General features: G+C 46.8%; 1 protein-coding gene across 6 annotated transcripts in view; it reads right to left on the reverse strand.

The window, feature by feature from the left end:
• The window catches only part of JCAD (junctional cadherin 5 associated), a 38,009-nt gene extending 25,407 nt beyond the window's left edge, over positions 1-12,602 (reverse strand). For 2 of the 6 annotated variants that reach the window (XM_082386859.1, XM_082386857.1), the window contains exon 1: positions 12,340-12,598. In XM_082386859.1, the coding sequence (XP_082242985.1) occupies positions 12,340-12,491 (152 nt within the window). In that variant the 5' untranslated portion in view covers positions 12,492-12,598. Of the gene's footprint in view, positions 1-11,235; positions 11,409-12,339 lie in introns of those variants that run through there. The other 4 variants (XM_082386854.1, XM_082386855.1, XM_082386858.1 and 1 more) reach the window with 4 other exon arrangements.
• Positions 12,603-23,826: the final 11,224 nt, after the last annotated feature.

Genomic DNA, 23,826 nt, shown 5'->3' on the forward strand with positions numbered 1-23,826 from the left:
ACAGTCATACCAGGAGTAAAGAAATGACATGGCAACAGAATCCTGGTAGCCTAGACTAGGGTCCCCAGACTCCCTGGCTCAAGGTCACACAGCCAGTCGGCACCACGGCTAAAGTTAGAGTTCAGGTCCGAGGACACTCAGTTTCTCTCTCCGTTACTACGTCAGGCTCTTTAAAAGCAAAGCAAAGTGCGCTGCACCCCAACTGGCCACCCAGTACGCGGAGGAGCAGGCCGGCGTCCGCCGCAGAATCCACTGTGAGAGTGGCAAGAAGCAGCGGCCCTCAGGGAAAATGTCCGTGGGTCACTGTCCTCCCGGGATTAGGTGAGCCGGTCCATCCTGGCTCTGTCTGTGTGTAAGTACAGTTAGCAAACCCTTCAGTGGCACGCCAGATCAGGCCAGGCCGTGAATACCTTTCAAAAAAGATCCAAACTCAAACAAGCCGTACTTGACCTTAGAGGTTTGAGGTCAAAAGTGTATTGATCTGGGGGGACCCCTAACCTGCTTGGCCTCAGAGGCCAGCAGCCTGGGGGAGCAGGAGGGTGGAGCACAGAAGCTTCAGCACACAGGCCGTGGGGCCCCACGGGAGGGGGTGACCCACAGGCCCCGCCGCCCAGGTGGGGTGCCCAGCACCCACCCAATCCCCAGAGGACCCCTCTCCCTCTGGCTGACACTTGCCACTTCTCGACCCCAACTCAGAGGCTGGTCTTCTACCTCCTTTCCACCCCAGGCCAAACATCACCCCTCCCCTCAGACAGAGTTCTCAATAGCCAGACGGCAGTTCCAACCCCTCTCGGATTCAGTGTCCTTCCCGTAGCATCCTTACCTACTGCAGAAGGACCGGCCCGTCCCTAATGCATCGATCCCCCCGGCCACTAGGAGGGGACGCCAAGGTGCTGAGGAGGAGATGCGCCCTTTCAAACTTTCTGCCCAGCCCTGAGACAGCGGCCTTCTAAACGGATGGTACCCGAGGTCACCCTCGCCCACCAGCCCAAAGGGCTGCTATTCAGACAAGCACACAGCAAAGCTGGACATAAATGCAAGTTATTATAACATGAGGGTTTACAACTTGGAGAGATGTGTGTGTACAGCTGACCCTTGGGGCACCAACGCCTGGGTCATCAAAAATCTGGGGGTAACTGTACAGTCAGGCCTCTGTACACAGGGTCCCTCTGTATCCTCGGTTCCCCATCCGCGGATTCAACCGAGCCTGGGCGTGCAGGCTCACACCCTGTAAGGAGGCGCTTACTGAAAGAATCTGTGTATCTGTGGCCCCGCGAAGGTCAAACCTGTGTTGTTCAAGGGCACCAGCACAGTCCCCGGGCATGAGCCTTTTCATCACCACGGTGGTGCTGTGTTGTTCAAGGGCACCACCCAGCCCCAGCCATGATCCCGGGCGCAAGTCGTTAACCACAGCAAACCTCAGTTTTCTGATCTGCAAAATGGCAAGGCCACTCTCTTCTTGGCTCACCAGACCGTTCTGAGGGCCAAATAAGTACAGGCAAAAGCGTAAATTGCACACAAATGTGAGACTGCGTTTATCATGCAGCGATGGCTCCTTTGTCTCTGAAGGGTTACCTGCCCGATGAAAAGCTTTCACCTTCGTTATTCATTGTGACCACTAGACCGTTTCCTGATTCCCTTCGTATCACTTGGGATGTGACTCTTGATTTCCAAAGTCACTCCCGCTTTCTATCACCCAGACAGCTGTCTTCCAGGAAGGGACACTTCCATCGCCATCCGAGTCACTGACAACAGCAAATGTTAATTTACAGAGTCCCAAACGTGGGAACACAATTCCTGAGGGCCTAGGATGCGCTGGACACTGAAACTATAATAACGAACCGGACACGTTCTTTGCTCTCGAGAAGCAGCTCACTGGCTTGCTGGAGCGACAGCGGGAAAGCAGGTCGCTGAAGCATGGCACACGCGTGCACACCGACGGGAGCTTGCCCCTCCCCACAGTGTCATAGCGCTGCGACGGGGGCAAGGACAGGAGGAGAGACGGGACCCTCACCCAGGGTCTCCAGGGGTCAGGAAGGCCTCTGGAAGATCGCTTCTAAGCCACACAAATCCCTCAAGGTACAGCTGCGCTGTGAGATCACCCTGTTAGTATGATTTTCTAGCCAGTCCATGTAAGAAATGTTTTTCTTTGCTACTTTGTCACCTTGTATCAAATACTCATAGTGGAACATCTAATAAAGAGCGGTCCAGTCAGCGCAGGTACCTAGATGCACTCTCAGGGAAGGAGTCCCAGGACACAAGGACAGAGACAAAGGAGCCCACTTTCAGTATCTTTTTCATTCTATGACTATCTGAATACCATTAATGCAGAGGAGACATTTAAGATAAGGACACACGTGTTAACAGGACAGCCCATCAGGGCCTGGCTGCCTCTGAAAGTGGGGAGTTCGTGGCTGGGAGAGTCTTCAGTGGTGGTCAAGGCAATGGATTTGTAAACTCTGTTGTTTTTACAGCAATCCACTGAAGGTGTGTGTACACACATTAGTCAAAACTTGAAAGGAAAAATATTTACCCTCACATCCTGATGGGTGCTGTGATGTTTTCTATTCTATTTTCACTTTTGAAAAATGCTGGTCACTACCCACTAAATTCAGTGCCACACGAATCGGTCACAACCTACAGTTTGGAAAGCACTGATGTAGAAATCAATCCTGCGCTGGTCAGGATGCTGGACCAGATGACCCCTGAAATTTTGTCAAGTTCAATGATCCCATCAAGCTATGAGAAATTCCTTAGTCTAACAAGTTCCTTGCTCTGTTCTCAACAGCAAATACACCTCTTCTATCCTATCAAAAATTTCCTTTCAAGAAAAGTCACAGCAACTAAGTGAAGCTACTTTCCTATTCTTAAGAGCATAAGATGAAAAGAAATAAATCTCCTTAAGGGAAAGTACTGTCTCCTGCTTCCTTCCTCTACCTGTGATGTACCTGGGGCTTGAGACCTGAGGCCTTGGAATACAGCATCACTGGTTGACAGATAAAACCCAGTGTAGCAGGAGCTAAGAGGGCCACCAAGGAACCCTCGGCATGAATTGGACCTGCAATGCTGCCGCTTTTATTCTTTTTGGTTTGAGAGAGCCAGGAAGCAGCATTTTGTCTCTTTTGAGTTCACTATGGCTCTTTTCATCTTTTCCTACTATTCTCTGCCCCATAAATTGCTAGAGTTAAGTCCATCATTTCAAAGACAGAATTGAGAAAGCAGTTTAAAAACTCTACCACCCCAACAAAAACCTGATGGCCTGGTAAAAGGGCCATGTATCCTGGTGGGTCTCCTACTCTGGGGGACGTGTGTTCAGCTGTTTCTTCTCATCTCAGGTGGAAGGTGCCTGCAGACTTCCACCTGATCAGAGCGAAAACGGAGCAGATCAGAGAGCTTTCTTGGCAGAAAGGCCTAGCTTTCCATCCTGGCTTCTGCTTGGTGGATGGCCTTTACCAAGTGACTTAACTTCCAAGCCTCAGTTTTCTAATCTGTAAAATTGATGGATCGGCCACTTATTCCAAAGAAAAGTGTGTGGCTTCTAGTAGCTATTAGGATGTCAGGATAGCAATTGCTACTGGACTTCGTGGCGTTGCTCAATGTTACCAAAGAGAAATCAGGGCCCAACCTGGCCGCCCGGCTCAGAGAACTTCTCACCCGGTTATACAACTTGAGTTGGGCGACACAAGCCATTTGATTAAAGCAAACTTTGTAGGACAGTATACAGAAAGAAGGAAAACTGGATTTATAGCAAGTCTCTTTTTACAGAAGAAAACTTTTGTGCTGAGTGTGCGACAACACACCAAAAAATAGTTACACTAAATGCAAACTATTGCTTTTTTCCCCCTCTGTTCTGTTGTTAAGATGCATACTTATAAGCATCAAGACTCCTAACATAATTGAAGAAACAGTGAAGGAAATAAAAAACAAGGAACACTGAGCTGGGTGAGAAGACTGGGTTTAGTCCACAGTTCTCTTGTTCACCTCGACAGGACTGGTTTAGATTAGATTAAATTCATGAGATGAGGCCCAAAGAGAAATGCTTACGGCACACAGGCTCTGACGGAGGTGGCTTAGAGGGGTAGGGTGGGAGGAAGAGGAATAACAATGCTGAAAAGCTCAGTTTCCCTCCCGGGTTGGGTTTTTTCATTGATTCATGACATCACTAGGTTTATATTCTATTACTTTTCTTCCCCTTGAGGATGCTTGGGCTAGGTGGTAAGATGCTCAAATACCCTCCAGGAGATGCATAATGAATTCACCAAGAGCATCTTCCAATGTGTGGTTAATTGATCCCCCTGCCACCGCTGCAATTAACTCTCTCTGTACAAAGCAGAAGAGCGAGCCTGTGCTATAAGCTCAGAATAGCAGCACATGAAAGATAATAACATCATCCATCCCCGGAGTATCTGCAGTCTGCCAGCTACTCTGCTAGCTGCCTGGCACACTTTATTTTCTACTCCCAGTAAATGTCCTGCTGTGGATATGAATGTCTCCATTTTATAGACAAGAAAACCGAGGCTGAGAGTCCAAGGTTACCCAGCCTGTAAGCACAGATCCAAGGGTCAAACCAAGGTCTGTCTAGCTTCAAAGCCCGTGCTACTATCTTAGGCTCTAAATTTCCTTCCTTAATAAGCAACAGAAGTTTCCTAATTTACCAAATAATGCATAAATATAAACAAGAAAGGAGAGAAGGCATGGTGGCATGAAGATGAAAAACTGTATTTAAAAGGAAAAAATTCTTCTTTATTCTCTTGGACTAGGATGGCTCTTCCAGGCGATACTTCCCTTGTACACTGAGCACACACACCACACACACACGCATGTACACGCACACACACGAGGGCTCACGCCTCGCTGACGGCAACGTCTTGATGGCCATACTAGCACTGACTTCCAAACACTCAAATACTCAGTAACGCAATTCATTCACAAATACACCACACGATGCTCTCTGACCTTCAGCAGACCTCTTCAATTATTTTGGGTTCCAGGCTCTTAGTCGGGGACCTGGTGTTCTCATAAAAGCTGCCATGTGAAGCTGAAAAGCAGACAAACTGCACATATGAGAAATGGGAGGGGAGCTTGTAACTTTCAGAAAAAACTAAATTCTAAAAGAAAAAAATTATCTACATAGAAATAGCCACCCTTGGGACTTCCCTGGTGGTGCAGAGGTTAAGAATCCACCTGCCAATGCAGGGGACACGGGTTCGAGCCCTGGTCCGGGAAGATCCCACATGCCGCGGAGCAACTAAGCCCGTGTGCCACAACTGCTGAGCCTGCGCTCTAGAGCCCACGAGCCACAACTACTGAGCCCACGAGCCACAACCACTGAGCCTGTGAGCCACAACTACTGGGCCTGAGCTCTAGAGCCTGTGAACCACAACTACCGAGGCCTCGCGCCACAACTGCTGAAGCCTGCGTGCCTAGAGCCCGTGGTCCGCAACAAGAGAAGCCACCGCAATGCGAAGCCCGCGCACCGTAAGGAGGAGTAGCCTGTGCTCGCCGCGGCTAGAGAAAGCCCACACGCATCCCGATGCAGCCAACGCAGCCAAATATAAATAAATAAATAAATTTATAAAAATGAAAAAAGAAATAGCCACCCTTATCTGCAACGATAATAGGATCTGGACTTAAATGAGCACACGGTGTGAAACCACGGAAGGGTTTGGGCAGATAAAGGAAAGGCGCTTTACACTGACTCTGGCAGGAGAGTGAAGGACTAACACGGTCAGAACAAGGACAGACGTGCAGACAAGTAGTCACGAGTCCCCTCTTTCGTAACGTGCAGGGGTGGTGGCAGAGGGGTAAGGAAAAAAGGGAATTAATGAGAGTAACTTTCGAGGGAAGAAGTACAATGGATCTTGGTCTTGGTGACTAAGACTTGGTCTTGGTCCTTTCATTAGCAGAAACACAGAAATCGGAAATAACTCTCGGTTGGAGAAGATGACAGGTCATTCGATTTTAATTTAACCAGCTTATTCCTGCAAAATTTCTTTGTGCCCAAATCATTCTCGAATGGTTTTTCATCAGAGTTTTTGTCCTTTCCAAAGAACCCGAATGAGACCACTTAAAGCCATCTTACTCTGTGGTGGGCTTCTAAGTTCTCTAAGTATCGGCTGTATCCTTTATATTCAGGCTGAAGGGACGGTGAGGTTAGGAAAGCACTGCTAAGAACCCATCAGATTTGAACATGAACTTGAGTTGTCCGCCCCCTCGCTGTAGGGATGAATTTCCGTTCCTCCACGTTGCTCAGTACACATCTGCTGTGGGGAACGAAGCCTGAGATGATGCACAGGAGAAAAGGAGAGAACCTATGGGTTTCAGTCTTCTCCCAAAAAAAGTAAATTAAGAAGGCTGAACTAGAGGTTCTTCGGGGTCCTTCTAGCTCTAGAAATCGCCCCTCTCTCTAGCCTCTTCTCCCCTGTGTTGAGCAGCAGGCATTTCTAAGTCAGCCGGCCCCGGTGAAGAGAAAACAGCTTGTGGCTCTGACACAGAACAAAGCTAACTGGGTCACAGGGAGATAGACCCTCTGACCTTGGCCTCGTAAGTGGCACCCATAGAGAGGCCAGCCCGGAAAGCAGAGCTAAGCGGCCACACGCTGAGAGGAAGAGGAGGCAAGTAGGGCTGGGGAGTCCACCATCCAGCACCCCCCCTCCCTCCCAGGAGACCCCGAGCACAGCAGCGCCCACTGACTGCTGCTTGCTTGGCACCGGGTGTGCAGGCCCCGCGCTCTGAGAACACAAAGACACACAAGCCCCGCCGACACCCTCGCCTGGGACCTCCTAGGCTGGGAGGCGTGACTTCAGTCCTGGGGAGGTCGAGCCTTGCAAACGAACGTTACCCAAACAGGTTCCACTGCCTCTTCCCTTCCCATTTATAAAAATGTTCCGTCTTTTCATATTGACGGTTAGCAGGCTCCGCTAGACAGCGAAATGCAACAAAATATTCATGAACTCATGAAATCAACCAGCACTTTTCTGCCTTTTTAACATTTGCCTAGCACGGAAAACTAAGAAAGAGACAAATACCCAATTAAAATTATGAAACAAACGTTCGCCCTCACCTGTGATCAAGGATATGCAAATTAAACCCAAATGCCACTATTCACTTCTCAAATTACTGAAGCTTCTAGAAGGCAATAGCTGTTCTTGGTGAGGGCACGGTGAGTGAGCTGTAAGGGCTCTCCTATTTGTGTATGAATGCGTGCAGGGATCTGTAGGTAAATGCTATTTCCTTTCTTGAAAGTGATTAATGTTATAAAATCTTTAAAAATCTGAAACCCTATAGACTAATAATCTCACTTCTTGGGATCCATCCTAATGAAACCATCCAAGATACACACAAAATTTTATATAAGGATACTTATCCAAGTTTTAATTATGATAATAAAAAAAAAGCTAAACTAAATGTTCATTTAAGGGATGGTTAAAATTCTGGTGCATCCACGTGGTAGACTATAATATGCACACAGGTGTATAAAATGATGTTTTCAGATATATAATGGCACAGGAGAAAATGCTACTGGTACCATGTTAAACAGACAGTTTACAAAAGCCTAGATTCAGTGCATATAATACAATTTCATTTATATACACACACACACACACACACACACACACACACACACACACACACACAGTGTGGGGAAGAGGAAACATACCAAAATATCAACAGTGGTATTGGATTCTGAGTTTTTAAAAAAATGTCCTTATTTATACTTTACTGTATTTTATGATGTTCTGTCATGAAATGTATTAGATCGAACCATATGAAGTTTTGCGGGTAAAATAATGGTCAAATATCGGCACTTTCTTATACTTTTAACTTATTATTATTTCATCATCAGGGAAAAAAAAAACCTTAAAAACAAAAAGCTACATAGGTAGGATTAGGAAAATGTACCACTGAAAACGTACTGCATATTTGGAAGACTCAATGAGCATAAAAGAGACACAGAAGAAAAGAATAAATGAATAGTAAATTACGTAAGGCTCAAAGGGTCTGGTATATGGTATTTGCGTCGTATCTGCTACAGATATACTTAACCTGATTATAGTAGGCTCAAAATCACGCTCTGCTGATAGAATTGGATGTAAGATTACAAGCAGCATTCTGAAGGTCTCGATGAGACATTGTTACTCTTCTAGAAAACCTTCTCAGTTGCATTCCCTGACATTCCAGCCTTAAGATGCAATTAGTCCCTCAAATTGTTGGCAGTTGACTGTAAATATTTCTTCAACTGACAATTTTTTGGTCAAATGTTATGATTAATATATAACAAAGTACTTTCTTTAAACAAGAGGTGAATAGCCAAGACACAAAACAAACCAGATTGAGGCATGTTGCTAACTGATGCATGGATTTTTATTGCTTTCTACAGCTTTTTTTTTGGTGTTTTTTTCGATGGTAGAACCATGTATTTTATTATGAGCAAGAGAATTGCCATTTCCCTTTCCAGTCTTAATAATTAAATAAAGAGCTCAACAGTTTAAGTTCTGGGACAGTAAGTTCTCACACACTGTCGTCACCACACCACAGAGGGATGACCAGCTCTGCCAGGGCCCTCAAGTGGTGAAAACCTCCTAAGACATAAAAAGCATATTGAATCTGGGAAGTAATAGTTTTTAGTAGGGCAACCATCATGGAGTTGTTTCTTTAAGGTGACAAAAAAAAAACAAAAAACAAAAAACAAAGAGATGGAAAACTTGGGTCTGAGATCAAAAGGTTCCTGGAACACTAATCTTGCTGGGTTGGGTTGGTATTAAGGCATTGATTCAAAAAGAGAAGAAAATAAAGTACCAAATATTACAGACTTTATTTTTTTCATAAATATTATCTCTTCTAACTTCTTTGTCTCTTCATCCACAACTTGTATGAACACACATACCTACACATTCACACACACACACACACACACTCACACTCTCCCGTTGTCTTCTCTTTCACCTCTAAATTCTGTCACACAATTATTGCTTTGGAGACCTCACCCATTTGTAAGAGACCCTAACTATCTCATTAACATTTCCAAAAGATTAGCAGTCATTAAGAAAAGGACTGAAATTGGATAAGATTTTTTAAACTTCTGGAATTGTTGGCTATTTGCAGAAACAACTGTAAAACTTATAATAGGTTAGAATTAAATTCCACTATCATCATAGACATCAAACTCCACATCTAAAGATTCCTAAAGTAGTCTATTAAACGTATAACACACTCGTTTTGTTTTGAATAAAAGAGCCAACATTTTAATATTTAAAAATGTTAAAGTTTAAATTATTTCATATAATTCTTACATTATTTATTTTCTAATTACTAAAGTCATATAATGTTATTCTAGAAATAAACACTGAAAAATTCAGCGTTTAAGTAAAAAGTAAAAGTTCCCCCAAACCCCACTGTGTCAAGAGATAACCATCTGGTTTCTATTTCTCCAATTAGTCTTCCTATACATACAGTTGCTTTCTCTCTCTCCCTTTTCTTTCCCTCTTTGAAATATGTATCTTGGTGTCTCTTTATAATAGTATCTAAATTCTTAGACTTACATACAGAAGAAACAAGCTGAATGAGAAAGCTCTAGAGAGATAACCAAAAAGCAGCAAACTACAAGGGCATTTAGTGGTCTGATAATAAGGCTCTGTCGGTTGGGCCAGGCTGTTCCCAACTATCTATATATTACCTTTAGAAAGTTTCTGGAAAATATATTTAGTTAAAGAAAGTTAAGGTAATAAGCCAAACTAAACAAAATATCACAAATTCAAAACAAGATCATTGAGGTTTTAGCGTCCGGACGGTTCCTGTATTTTTCAATAACATGTAAGGTTTAAAGACTATATCAAAGTATTGGAGACTGTTCTAGCCCCTCTGGGCTGCTGGCTTTAGCAAGTGAGTGCCCCTTTAGTGAGTGCAGCATTCCTTAAGTCAGCCCGCCCCCGAAACAAAGCACAATAGCAAGGTTTCAACGACTGAGATAACACTTCCCATCCAAAAGGTGAACAACAACATCTGCTGAAAAACCAAATAAACTGCAGTAATGGGTTCAGCCACCGGCCTAGAGGATTTCAGAGACGTAGTCCTTGCTTCTCAAAATAAAAACCACAACAGAACAATTGTTTCAATCCAACGCTCTGCGTTCTAAACTCTCTTTAGATTCATTAGTGAGAAGACCGGCCAAGCTCATTAACAGAGAAACGCTGGACTCCGAACAGCCCGGCCCGTGTTTGCTGTGTCCTCCCAAACTCGAGGGCTCTCCAGCAAGGACACTGAGAACCTGCTGGGGCTGCGGACTGCTGGGTTTTCTTTACGCATAGCATTTCTAAGATTTATTTTTAAACTGCATTTTAAAGATTAGACTCCAAGGATCTTTTCAAAGGTTTTTTTTTCTGTTTTTTTTTTTTTTACTGAAAAATTGGTCCTTATTTATTCTCCTTTTGTACCTCCAGTCGCCAGTTACCTTTTATAGCTAACATTTTACGGCCCAATGTCTCTGGAATCTGTGACTTACTCAGATGCGTTACTGGATAACTCTGATTAGCCTGTCAAACCCTCCAGAGCATGTGGACACTCGGGCATTTTAAGTTATGTTCCAAGGAGGTGGAAAGACAAAAATTCTTCTTTTTTTTTTTTTCCTTTCTGACACGGGATTCCTCCACCCACCCAATCCCCCTAAATCTCCTGGGCCTGCCAAAGGCCTGACCTTCCCATCTCTGCAACAGCGGGTGAAGTTTGGAGGGAGGAAGGCCCAGCAGATGAAGGCCTCTGTTCAACAAATATTTGCTCACCCCTCTAGCGGGAGGGATACCGTTTGCTGCACGCTGCCTGCCCTGAGTAACACTTGGAGCCCTTCAGGAAGCTTGCTCAGCTGGTGGCCAATAATTAGACACCTACTATCAAGGTAAATATAAAGTCCAGACCCACAGAGCATTACGGAAAACCGAACGAATTTACCAAACTCCCCACTTCACACGAAAACCAACATGAGTTCCCCGAAACAGAATCTGCGTGAAACTTCCAAAAAAACTTACACTCGCCTGCCTTGCTGGACGGTCTTAATCCATTCATCTTAAATTCTAAAACTACCTGACATAAGGCAACGTTTCCCTGAAGTTTTGCCCACTCAGACTACTGACTGCGATTTTCGCCCAAGCGTTTCTGGCCGCCTGAATCCCGGTCCCACTCCCCCTCCCAAGAATCCCATCCCGTCGTCCAACCCGCATCTCAGATCCCCGGGATACACACTTGCGAAAGTGAGAAGACGAGAGGAAGACCTCCGAGTTGTGTGGTCCGCGCGGCTCCGCTCTCTCCCCAGGACAGGCCAGGCGTCTAGAGCCGGGGCGGGGGACGCAGCAGGGGGTGGCCAGGGGCGGCAGGGGACGGGCGGGGGTAGGAGCCCGCCTAAGCTAGCTCCCCGAAGCCTTCTGCCCCCGGAGAGCGCGTACGAGCGAGGGCTGGGGCGCGGCCAGGTTGCGCGGGCGTCAAGTTCCCGTTTCCATTTTTTCCTTCGGTAGTGAAATCACAGCTGCTTTTCCAAACCCCGAGGAGAATCCCAGGCGCTCGGCTGCTCTGGCCCGTTTCGGGGGCGAGAGCGGCGCCCTGAGCCGTAGGTCGGGCGTGCAGGAAAGCGCTGGCCCTCGGGGGCGAGCCGCTGGCGACCGCGGGTGCGGGGCGCGGAGGGCGCGCGCGGAGACCCGGGCCCGGCGGGCGGGCGCGCTGCAGACCGCACAGGGGGCTGGTCGGCCAGACGCACGGCGCTCTCGGGCGGGGCCCTGCCCTTCTCCCCCCCGGTTTCCCTTTCCCTCCTCCGCTTCACCGCCCGCAGCCGGGGGCCGAGCCGCCGCGGGCACTGGCGGCGATCTGCGCCCTAATCCCGGCCCTGACCCCCCGGCGGCGGGCGCGCGCGGCCGGGCGGAGACGGCGCGGCGCGGGGGGGCCGTGGGAACCGGGACCTCGGGGACCCCACGCAGCGGCTGTCAGCTCAAAGGGTGGACACGCCCGCGAAGGCGCCGGACCCGGCAGCGACCCCCGCCCTCCGGGGCCCCCCCCCGCGCCGAGGGGCGACACACGCGCCGACGCCAGCCGCGGCCCTCGGCGCCGGCCGGGCAGCGCGCGCCCGGGGCTGGGCACCTGAGGGCGGGGACTCGCGCTCCCAGCAGAGCGGCGCCCCCCGCCCGAGGCCGCGCGGCGGGCTGCGGACATCCCCCCGCGCTGGGGAGGGCGCCGACCCGAGCCGCGTCCGGGCTGGAGAAGTTGGGGGGCGAGCGCGGGAAGCTGGGGGCGAGGCGCCGTGGGAGCAGACCGGATGGGCGGTGGGAGTCAGGAGGGGCGAGGGACGCCGGGACTTACCGAGCGCCTCCCTCATGCTGCCCCGCGCCGCCGCCGCCGCCGCCGCTTCGGCCGGCCGGGGACCAGCGCGACCCGCCCCGCTCGCAGCCGCCGCGGCCGAGCATGCCCGGAGCCGCCGCCACCGCCCCGCCCACCCCGGCCGCCCCGCCCATCGCCCCCCGGCCGCCCCGCCCATCGCCCCCCGCCCACCCCCGCGCTCCGCCCCCCGCCCCGCCCCGCCCGCCAGGCGGCCTCCGGGCTCTGGTCTCCGGCCGGAGGGCGGCACCCGAGCGGCGGACGCAGAGCCGAGGGCGCAGGCCTCCTCCCGCCCCGCCGAAGCCACAGGTGAGCGGGCCACCCTTCCCTCTCTCTCCTGTCCCTTGGGTTTGGGCTGCTTCAACCCTGTGCGAATGTCCACACACACACACACACACAAATACACAGAGCCACACAGAGATGCACACAGACATATTCACACACAGATGCACACAGACACGCACACAGATGCACACAGGTGCACACATTTACGCTCATATACAGCCACACACAGATGCACACAGACACACTCATACACACACACTTTCACAAAAACCTGCACGCAGGAAAGGCGCGAAGAGCAGAAGACAGCTGGCAACAGCTTAGTGCTTGGGATCGCCTTCTTTAAACGCAGGCACCCGCGAGTCTTCGCTGGAGGCTGCAAGAGCCCTTACAGGTCAGCTGCTCCGTCCCGGCTCCTGTCTCTGACAGATGAGGAAGCTGAAGCCAGGAGGAGGTGGAGCTCAGCGGGATGAGCATTCACCTGCTTGCAGCCCCGCCACCTCTCTCGAAGCAGTGATCAGGCTGTTGCCAGTTCTGTGGCGGCAGAAGTCCTTGCACTTTGGAGGGCAGAGAAAAGACAAAGTGTTCCGCTTTGCTGATGAGTCACAGAGAGGGAGAGGGTATCGGCGAAGTCAGTTTCACTGAGGCAAAGATGGGTGGGCGGAGCGGCCTGGGATCCCTGCAGAACGAATTTTTAGAGAAACGTTCAGCCCCACTATGGATTTCGGGCTGTGCTCGTTGCCATCATACCAATAATATCTGAAGTCGTTTGTACTCTCACCGCGGGCAGCCCCCCTCTGAGCCCTTCAAATGCATTAGTTTCTTTTAATCCTCACCATCGTCCTTTGAGATGGTGGGTCTCGTGGAGGCACCACAGTTAGCAAATCGCAGAATCTGGCCCAAGACTCTCATTCTGAACCCTAATCACAAGGAGTGTGCAGTCTTCGAGAGAAAAAAAAAAAAAAGCCAAACACACCAGTGCTGGGAAAGAAAGAGAATATGATCAAGGGCTGTGTCGTGCGCTCTCCATAGTGCATCCGAGGAAACCAGGACCGGGAGATGGAAGCAGACTGCATGATCAGACTGCTCAAGGGGCAGACGGCTTGGGTCCTGATCTTGGGCGCTTCTGCCACTTTCTAGATGTGGGACTTCACTTCCGTGGGCCTCAGTTTCTTGTCTGTTGAGATGGGCACAGCGGCAGTGCTCACCTCATAGGGAAGCCATGAGAGTTAAGTGAGATCATGCCTTTTCAGCACTCAGCGTACTGCTGGCACAAGGTAAGAATGCAGAAATGTTAGCTCCTGCCACTGACACCTGTCCTAATAGTGCTCTGTGGGAAGGTTTTGCGGGGAGCACCCTGAAGGCCTGGTAGGTTGCACTTAGGCAAAGAGGAAGGCGATCATCTCCGGGCTGGGAAAATAAGATGAGAAAAAAGCAAAGAAAATAAAACGCAGAGGCTTTTCTGGGAAATCGCAGTTATATACAGCGGTGACATTACTTCTTGTTATAAAAGCATCTCTCAGGGATAGACGGCTTCAATGGCACACCACTCCCGTTTGTCCTCAGTTTGTCAACACCATGAAATAACTTTTTTGGGGTGTGGAACATCTACCCGTGCCCAGCATACACATATGCACACACACGGAGCCAAATGTTCCCGCAAGATCATTTATCAACCAGCGCATTGAGATCAGGACACGGTTCCCCATAGAACAGCGTTATAGTGTCGGGTTTCTGGGTCAACCCCACGGAAACTTCCTAATGTAGCTGAAATGCTGTGTAGTTGCAGCAGAAGACAACACTGAAGCAGTGGGAGAAACAAGCTCAACCAACCCACATAAAGCTGCTTCAGAAAGAAACGGTTGGAGCAGAAAGGTAGGGTAAAGGCAGCTTTCATTAGAGGGAGGTACCGAGACTGCGATACTGGAGATGCCGGAGAAGATGACTTCACGATTTCCAAGATTCCTGTGGTTTCCTGACACTGCCTGTTTATCATGACAACCTCGTTCAGAATGTTTGCCTTCCCTATTTCTTCAGCACGGATACATCACTGGCCCTGCTCTAATCACGGCCATGACTAAGGCCGTTTCAGATGAACAAGCAGAATGAAAAAATGAGGATGGGGCAGGGGGAAGCAAGGAAGAAGGTGGGAGACTTTTCTGCAGATTTGGGGATACCGTTGTGAAGAGGGAGGAGGGCAAGATAGAAAAGGCACATGAGTATGAGGGGTGGGTGTCTGAATTATAAACGGAAGAAAACAGAGGTGAACGGGAGCATGATGTTTCCCCCAGTGAAGGTAAAGGTTGGGGAGGAAAATCCATTGTGCCCATGTCCCACACTGGTCACCAGTACATAGACCAGGGGTGGTGGACAGATGTGCGAACCAGCTGTGTATACATGTGCGTATATGTGGTCTTTTGCCTTTTATATATACACGCACGTATACGTGTATACGTATGTTTATTATTGTTTTTAGAAAAAAAAGGCAGGTCTCTGTAACTCAGAAAGCACCTGCATAGGTTTTATTTTGACCGCAAGGAGAACCCCTTTCCTTCCCCCCACCACCTCCCACTCTCAGTTTGGTGTAACTTCACTCCCTCTCTCTCATCTACTTGATTTTGGGAGATTTAAACACAGGAAAAAAAAAAATCTATCTACTGCTTATGCAATTGTAAGAAAACAAAAAATGTGGTTTAAAGCAACCCTGAGTGGGACCCTGTGCCAGGATCCAGCCCCAGATGCCCGCGCGTCTCCGCCTCTCTCCGAGTCCTGGAGAAGGGATTTCACAGACTCAGGAAGGAACTGGATTACTGAGTCATCAGGGCAGATGTGCGATGACCAGAGAGAGAATGCTTAACGGCCTTCTTAAGGAAAAAAATAACAAAAAGGACAAAACCCTTGTTCCTTTGACTTGCTGCTTTTATAAGGACCTAGAAACCCGCCCCCCGCCCCCCGTCCTTGCTTTAGGGCCTCGGTGATGACGTACCACAGGGTTTCTTTTAACTTACTATTTTTTGATGTTTTTCTCAGTCTGTAAAAACACTACCAGTTCTCATTTTCTAAAAAGATTAATGTTCTCGATAAGATCTTGAAGTCCCTCCTGTTGGCTTGTTCTAGAAAGTCAGACAATAACAGTTATACAAAAACTAGAAAGGGTTTTATAGCAACAGGTGCTAAGAAAACTTGTTTTTAGACCTCGACATACTTTCTATTAATTCAGATGCTATGCTGCATTATTAGTTTTAACCAAGAACTAGAAATCTGTTTTCCCAAGTGTACTCCCTGGACCACTGACTTCCGGATCAACCGGGGGGTTTGCCTGAAAGCCAGATCCCTGGGCCTCATTGGACACAATCAGAATTTCCAGTTGCTACAGTTGAAAGCCTGGAACCTGTACTTTCAGTGAATGCCCAGATAATTCGCATACACTGGAAAGTTTGAGAAGCAGGGAGAGAGCACGAGAAACAGAACCAGTGCGTCGAGGGCCCAACGGAATGATTGGCACGTAATAAACATTCTCAGAACAACAGCCATCGTCATCATTACGTGATGCTGGCGGACGCCCTGGGGGAGTAAAGTGCATTAGGCGTCTGTTAACTTCGGACTTAGAAGACTGGGCACCACCCCCAACAGAAATTCTACAACCCTGGGGATTGAGAGAAAGGCTGACAAATGTATTTCAGTCCTATACCTTCACTCTAAGGAGATTGGATCTGCATGGTTATTGCATGAGAAAACCCATTTTTCATTGTTTGCTCTTTGCCCACTTTCTCCTCCATCAGGCCACGCACTTGTGGGAAAGCCTCTCGGCCTCCCTCCCGAGCCCTGCCACCTGCCACTGGAGCAGAGGTGCAGTTCGTTCGAAGCATCCCCCTGCCTGCGGTCTACAAGTCTTTGCCAGATTCATAAGGAAAACCCAATTTTCCTGTCCTCCGGGGAATGACGGTGGCTGGCTGGGAGCACCTGGGACACGGGAGATACAGATGTGGCTTTAGGAGGACAGTGACGTAGGCCAGCACCGCAGTGTCCAGACACAGACACAGGCACAGGCACTCTGGCCTCCTCGCCCGACATCTCACACCAGCTGATCGAGAAGCAACCAGAACTGAGTATTTTCTTTAACCCTGTGTGACTTTTAATTTAAAAAATGGGAGGGACTTCCCCGGCGGTCCAGTGGTTAAGACTCTGTGCTTCCACTGCAAGAGGCACAGGTTTGATCCCTGGTCAGGGAACTAAGATCCCGTAAGCCGAGTGGCACGGCCAAAATAATAAGGTAAAAAAAAAAAAAAAAAAAAGGGAGATACGTGAACAACTATGAAACAAGTTGGTTATCAACATTAATTGCAAAAAAAAAAAAAAAAAGAAGCTTCCATTGGGGGAGAGAATAAGATATCAGGCTTTTATTGAGTAGGTGATGGCTAGCATACAAAAAGGACACCAAGGTGGGGAGAGGCAAGACCTTCCTTTGGTTTCGTGTTCATTGTGTGCCAGGCACTTGGCTAGGCCTTGACTTAAGCTCTTCCATGGATTCATTACCAGGGTTGGATGATTTTGAAGGAGTGATTCAAGTCAAGTGCTGGAGAGACTATAAATCCCCCATATAAGAAAGCTTTCCACATCTTTGCTTGTTTGCCTTTATAAAACTCCCACAGCATTTGGCTTAAGCTGCTAGGGTAGCGTTTATCATGATATACCTGGATTTGCTGTATCAGCCTACATATTTAGTTCCGCTACTGGATTCTGAGTTCCTGATGGAAGAGATTGGCTCATCCCTGTCCTACCTGTGTTTTCTTAGGTCTCATATTTATCTATTTGTCATCCATTAGTCACAGGGCCAAAGCAGTGGCCTCCGTTGTTTATAACTCTTCTGTGATCTGGTGTCCATACTGTAAACCACCTCCTTATCTAACCCTCACACGGCAAGCCAATGTTTTCCATGCCCTAAATCAACCCAGACAACAAGGACAGCCCTGAGGCCCCAGAGCCCACCAGAGTCATTCAAACCAGCCAGTCCCAAGCTGTTTCCCAGCCCCGCCTTGCCTTACCCACAGAGACCCCAGTAAAAGCTGTGGCCTCTGCTTTCCCGTCACTCCTTTCTGGACCCCGGCAGACACTGGTGCTTCCCCCCATGGCCCTGCATGACGTGGCATGCCTCTCCTTTCTAGGGGATCTGTGAGGCACGTTAAACTTTTCTGTCAAAGGCATTGACCTCTCTGAGTTGTCACTCACTCACCTTTATAAATTAAGACCCAAATCAATCCCTCTGTTTACCACACCCAGCACCATAGGGTTGAAGTGAATTGTTGAATATCTCTGAAGTGGAAAATGGCCACCTAAACTCCCATTGTGCAAATCCTGAGTTATAAATCCTCACCATATGAACAGGGTAAAAGCAGTGAGCAGAGAGCTGAGGGTCACTGAAGGAAAAATGACCAACACTTTCAGAAAGTGCCTAGGTTTTCTCAAATTTTTGGTCTATTGGTTTTCAGTTTGTTTTGAGCTTTACTTCTGCTATTTCCATGTTCTGTCTTAAACCCAGCCTACTGTTCCTTTATTAGTCTCTTAAGTACTCAGGTGATTGATTGATCCACTATATCTATAGATATAGATACAGATATATCACATTGCATGCTATTTGGTGTAATCCCACAAAAATTAAATTTTCTAAAATCAAATGATGTAAAACATGCAAATAAGAGAGTCAAGGAGAATAATTAGTGGTTTGTAGGAAAGCATCTAATAGACATGAAACATAAGTCTGAGGAAAGAAAATAAATCATTAGTGAAAGTCAGCTTTTCATCAGCAGTGGTTAAAAATTAACAATAAAAGTCCAAACCCAGTGTCTCATTTGGCTGGGACGATTGTTAGTAAGCTCCTGGGTAACACCTTAACTCCTGCAATGTTTCTTTTGTCACCCACTGTCCCCTGGATAAATGGAAACTTAGTCCATTGTTCGGGGTCACCACTAATAAGTCGCCCCCATCTCAGCATCTGCCTGGGCCAGAGCCTCTGTTCCCGCGTGGGAACCCACGGCAAACCTCCCTTGGAGAGGATGAATTGAGTGCAGTTTTCAAGTCAGCAGGGAGATGTATGTACTTTCTAGTTTTCTCAAACTAGTGAATGCATTAATTCTTTGTCTCAATATTTTTACAGTCTTCGCTATAGTTCTTGATGCCTGGAATGTGTATTAGAACTTTTGCTGAAACCACCAAATACCTGAAGGTTACCATAACTAACTAGTCACAGATGTAGTATTAAATCCGTTCCTATTTTTTTTTCCTCTCTACACAGCATATGCTGGAGCCATAATATTATACATTCTTGGAACAGATGCTATTCATAAGGAAAACTAATATCTTTTCCAGAGAACACTGCCTGATTTGTGGTCAGGGCCCACCTGCTTATCAGTGGGCAAATCTACATATGAAGTTATGATGGATTTTATATGTGGAAAGGTTAATTTAAAATGTAGAACATTTCCTAGTTACTAATTCTCTGCTGCTAACTCACAATAAATTGTTCCATTATAATTATTAATTTCTTTTTATTTTTACTTTCCCCAGCTTTCCTAATGAACTGTAGTATGAACAGGGCACCAGCACATGGAAACAGAGATGGTGACAGAAGGAGGATATGAGGACTAAATATTCTAATGTTGAAGCAATTGCTGGAGGGTAAATCTGACTTTCAGCCATTTGATGTAAAATTTTAAGGTCTTTTTTTAAATCGAAGTATAGTTGATTTACAATGTTGTGTTAGTTTCAGGTATACAGCACAGTTATTCAGTTATGTAATACATATATATATATGTATATATATATATTCTTTTTCAGATTCTTTTCCATTATAGGTTATTATAAGATATTGAACATAGTTCCCTGTGCTATATACTAGGTCCTTGTTGTTTATCTTATATATATTAGTGTGTATATGTTAATCCTAAACTCTTAATTTATCCCCCCCGCTTTACCCTTTGATAACTGTAAGTTTGTTTTCTATGTCCGTGGGTCTATTTCTGTTTTGTAAATAAGTTCATTTGTATTGCTTTTGTTTTTTGTAAGAGTCCACATATAGGCGTTGTCATATGATATTTGCCTTTATCTGGCTAACTTCACTTAGTATGATAATCTCTAGGTTTTAAGGTCTTAATGCCTAGGTTTAAGGGAATATATTTAAAAGTTAAAAGACAGATAGGTTTTCTTAGATGTAGGTTTGAAACTCTAATATAAAGACAATAAGAAAGAGCCCCACAGATGCCAGTACATCGTTGCTTTGGGAAAACAAAATGCTCTCTTCTTTCTCATAAAGGTGTGTGACCAGAGGTTAGTATCATAAAAACTTACATGACATTTAAATTAAAGGCCATGAAACATCTTTAGTGCACAGTTAACTCCCACTGCTACTTAGTAAAGTATATTTATTGAACATTCCCATTTTCGAGGTTATGTGCTACACTTTGTATTCCATGCTATAGTAGACATTATTTTTGCTAATATCTCAAAATAAGCGCATGCTTCCTGCAGAACCTACACACACAAAGGCCTCCTTCATCACACCAGATTGTAAGCTTCTAAATGACAAGATACCCGATGACAACTACCATTCACAACAGAAACCATTAAGGCTGAAAATGTCACCATCTGATTTTATTAAAGTAATGGGCCGTTTGAAAAAAAAAGAAGTGGGTAGCTGTCATTGGCTAGGAATCCAGAGTTGGGGCTCAGAAATCTGCATTTTACATAAGTTCCTTGGTTCAAATGAGCAGCAAAGTTTAAGAGCCACGGTTTGCAACATATCCTGGTATTAACTTGCTACTGACAGGTCCTCTTAGTAATGCTTCTTCACTTGCCCTGTAGATCTCGTTACCTACAAAGCCACCGGCTGCGCAGTGTGGGGAGTGAATGCGTTCACGGTGACATGTGTCCCAATTCCCCTGTTTGTCAGGCGGTGACATAACCTGAGGGTTTGGGTTGGGTCTTCAGGCTGCCATTTATTGACTGTGTGTCTTTAGGGAAATCACTTTGTTCTCTGAGCCTCAGTTTCCTTACAGGATTACAAACCACATTGTGGTTACAAGGATCAAATGAGATCTTTTATGAAAGCATTCAGAACAGAGTCAACATTCCATAAATGTTAGCTGTTATAAATGTTGAAGGCTGCGCCTTTCCTGGGGCTCACGTGAGAATGAGTGAGAGAGATGGAAACTGCTGGCCATCACACACTCTCAACAAGAGCTCCCAGTGTCTTCAAGTTCTGGGGACTAAATGTAACTGCTGAGCACAGCCCCTCATTTGTTGAGAACCAAGGGAGAAACTTCTTTCTCTTCAGGCAGACGTCATTTTAGTGCATTTTGCTTTAATGTGCTTCCCAGATATTGTGTTTTTTACAAATGGAAGGTTTGTGGCAACCCTGCGTTGAGCAAGTCTATCGGTGCCATTTTTCCAACAGCATTTGCTGACTTCGTGTCTCTGTGTCACATTTTGATAATTCTCACAATATTTCTAAATTTTTCATTATTATATTTATTTTGGCGATCTGTGATCAGTGATCTTTGTCATTACAACTCACTGGAGGCTCAGATGATGGTTAGTATTTTTAATAATAAAATGTTTCATTAATGTATGTACTTTTTTTAGACATAATGCTATTGCACACTTAAGAGACGTGTAAACATGACTTATATATGCATTAGGAAACAAAAAAATTTGTGTGACTTGCTTTGTTTCTATCTTCAGTTTACCGAGGTGGTCTGGAACTGAACCCACGAGATCTCTGAGTCCTGCCGGTATTCATTTGCTTGTGGTAGGAAAAACGTTGCAGAGATATTAGGTGATTAACAGATTGTAGGGACTGTTCCACTTAGCCTCTTAATTGAAAGGCAAGACTGTGATTTCCTTCCTTCCTTCCTGCTCTGCAGACAAGAGAATGGTATCACAAAGACCATTGCATTTTTGAGTTAAAACAAAGGGTTAGAGCTTCTAAAGCTACTGAAATATCATAATGAATTTAGTTAAAAGACTGTGCAAGGCAGGATACTTAGAGCTACCTTGATTCTGACAGGGATCCCAGATACCACAAGATCCCAAGAGAACGCTTTAATGAGAGGACTCTTACCTACTGTAAAATGTAAAGGAAGGCTCAGAGCTTACTCTAAGCATATGGCTCTGTGTGTGTGTGTGTGTGTGTGTGTGTGTGTGTGTGTGTGTGTGTGTGTGTGTGCGTGTGTTTGTGTGTGTGTGTGAGAGAGAGAGAGAGAAGAGGGCAGTAAAAGAACTAGCTTTCAGGATTTAGAAAAGTAGTTTTAACCCAATGACGACAGAATGGAGAAACGTGTTAGAAATCTCGACAGAAATACTGTGGACAAAATAGCTCTCTGAGTCTAAATCAAGTGTACTCTGAAGCATCCCTGATGGGGGTCAATTTGCATGACTCTTCTTTTGCATATTACCACATAGTGTACCTGTGGCTAGGACATTACTGCACTGACCTTTCACCCTTTTCTTCCAAATTCAGGGGGAGGGCACCAAGCAGGCAACTGGCCAAGATGAACATAATGTGACCATATTATAAACTCACTGAGGGAATTCCCGGGCTGTCCAGTGGTTAGGACTCCACTCTGTCACTGCCGAGGGCCCGGGTTCAATCCCTGGTCGGGGAACTAAGGTCCCAGAAGCCGCTCAGCGCGGCCAAAAAAAAGGGAAAGAAAAAACTCACTGAAAGTTTCGGCAATTTCAAGTTTAAGTCCCCTTTGTGTGTCTTGAGCCAGATTCTCTGGCCTGGACATTCAGAAGAGCCAGCCTGGCTATCTGGCCTGGCTTTTAAACGTTCCCAGGTGGATCGTGTCTCACGTCACGTGTGAGTGCGTCACAGCAGGGGTAGTGCTGATGGGCACAGCTCTGGATCCACCCGGACACACAACGGCAGCGATTTCCGGAGATCTGCAGCTGCCATGATCCCCACAGGGGAGAGGAATCCAGAAAGGGCAGAAGGCATGACAATCCTCACAATCCTCAGAACAGGGTTGTGGTGGGAGGTGACAGGGCAAATGTTAGCTCTGTCAACCCCCCAGGTCCCTGTCCTGTATCCATCCCGTCCCAACACACCATGCTTTCAATACTTGCTGAGTCTTAGGAGGCTGACTCCCTTTTTTCCATTTCCCACATCCAACTAATTTTTAAAGGCTTTACTTATTTTATTTAAATCTGGATTTCACAAGCAGGAAATCTCTATAGACTTCTAGGAGCCATCGTCTTCCTTGGGGCAAAAGGCCCTGGAATCCAGAGTGGACTGGGTTGGGATGGTCCTCCTCCCTGACGGAAATAAATGGGCTTTGGGGATGGAGGATCCAGTGCGATCATAGTTCCCGCCGATACCAAGGAAAAGCCCACAAAACAGACTCTTACATCTGCTTTCAATGTGCTTTTAGTAGGATTCCTTAGGAATAATGTCCTCTCCTCATTAAACCCATTAGCCTGGTGACATTTCACACAGTTTTATCCCAGCTCCAGGGAATGGCCTCATTGATCTAATCTTCCTGTCAGCAGCAGTGACACTGAGTAGTTGTTATATAATAAGTGACTAAGGAGAGAAGGTGCCCAAGGTTTGCTCTGACTTTGGTGGATTTCGAAGCAAAGCTGGACCCTTAACCCACTCTAGAAACTTACATTTATTCCAGAGAAAAATTCTTGTCTCCAATGAAGCCAATGTCACGTCAGAAACGCCAAACGCCAAACACTGGCAGATGCCAACCTGCCAGAACCGTGCCATCAGATTATGCGGCAGCACAGTGGAAAAAGCCAGAGCGAGTGGGAAGGGAAAAGTGCACTCGAAATGAGGGCAGTTTGTCTTTGTTTTGCTAGTATCTGCTAAAGGGGGAAGACATCCCTTGGAAGAATTAGAGGAGAAAGCAAAGAGCTGTCACGCCTCCGTTTGCCCAGCCTGCCTCTCCTGCATCCTCATTTCATGAGAACACGCACTTCCCAGAGCTGTCATTTGTTCTGAATCTTCTCCACTGAGATGACAATTGGAGTTAGCCTGATGCTTCCTGGGGCAAACGTGTTTTCACTTCTAATTTAGCAATATGGTTCACGCAGGCACTTTCTGAGCATTGGGTACCCACCCAGAAATCTGACAGAGTGGTTTCTTTCTAGAGTTCGCACGCCTGTGTTTGCATTTTATCAGAATAGCTA

The sequence above is a fragment of the Balaenoptera borealis genome, assembly GCF_965194805.1.
Source record: "Balaenoptera borealis genome assembly, chromosome: 3".
NCBI lineage: Eukaryota > Metazoa > Chordata > Mammalia > Artiodactyla > Balaenopteridae > Balaenoptera > Balaenoptera borealis.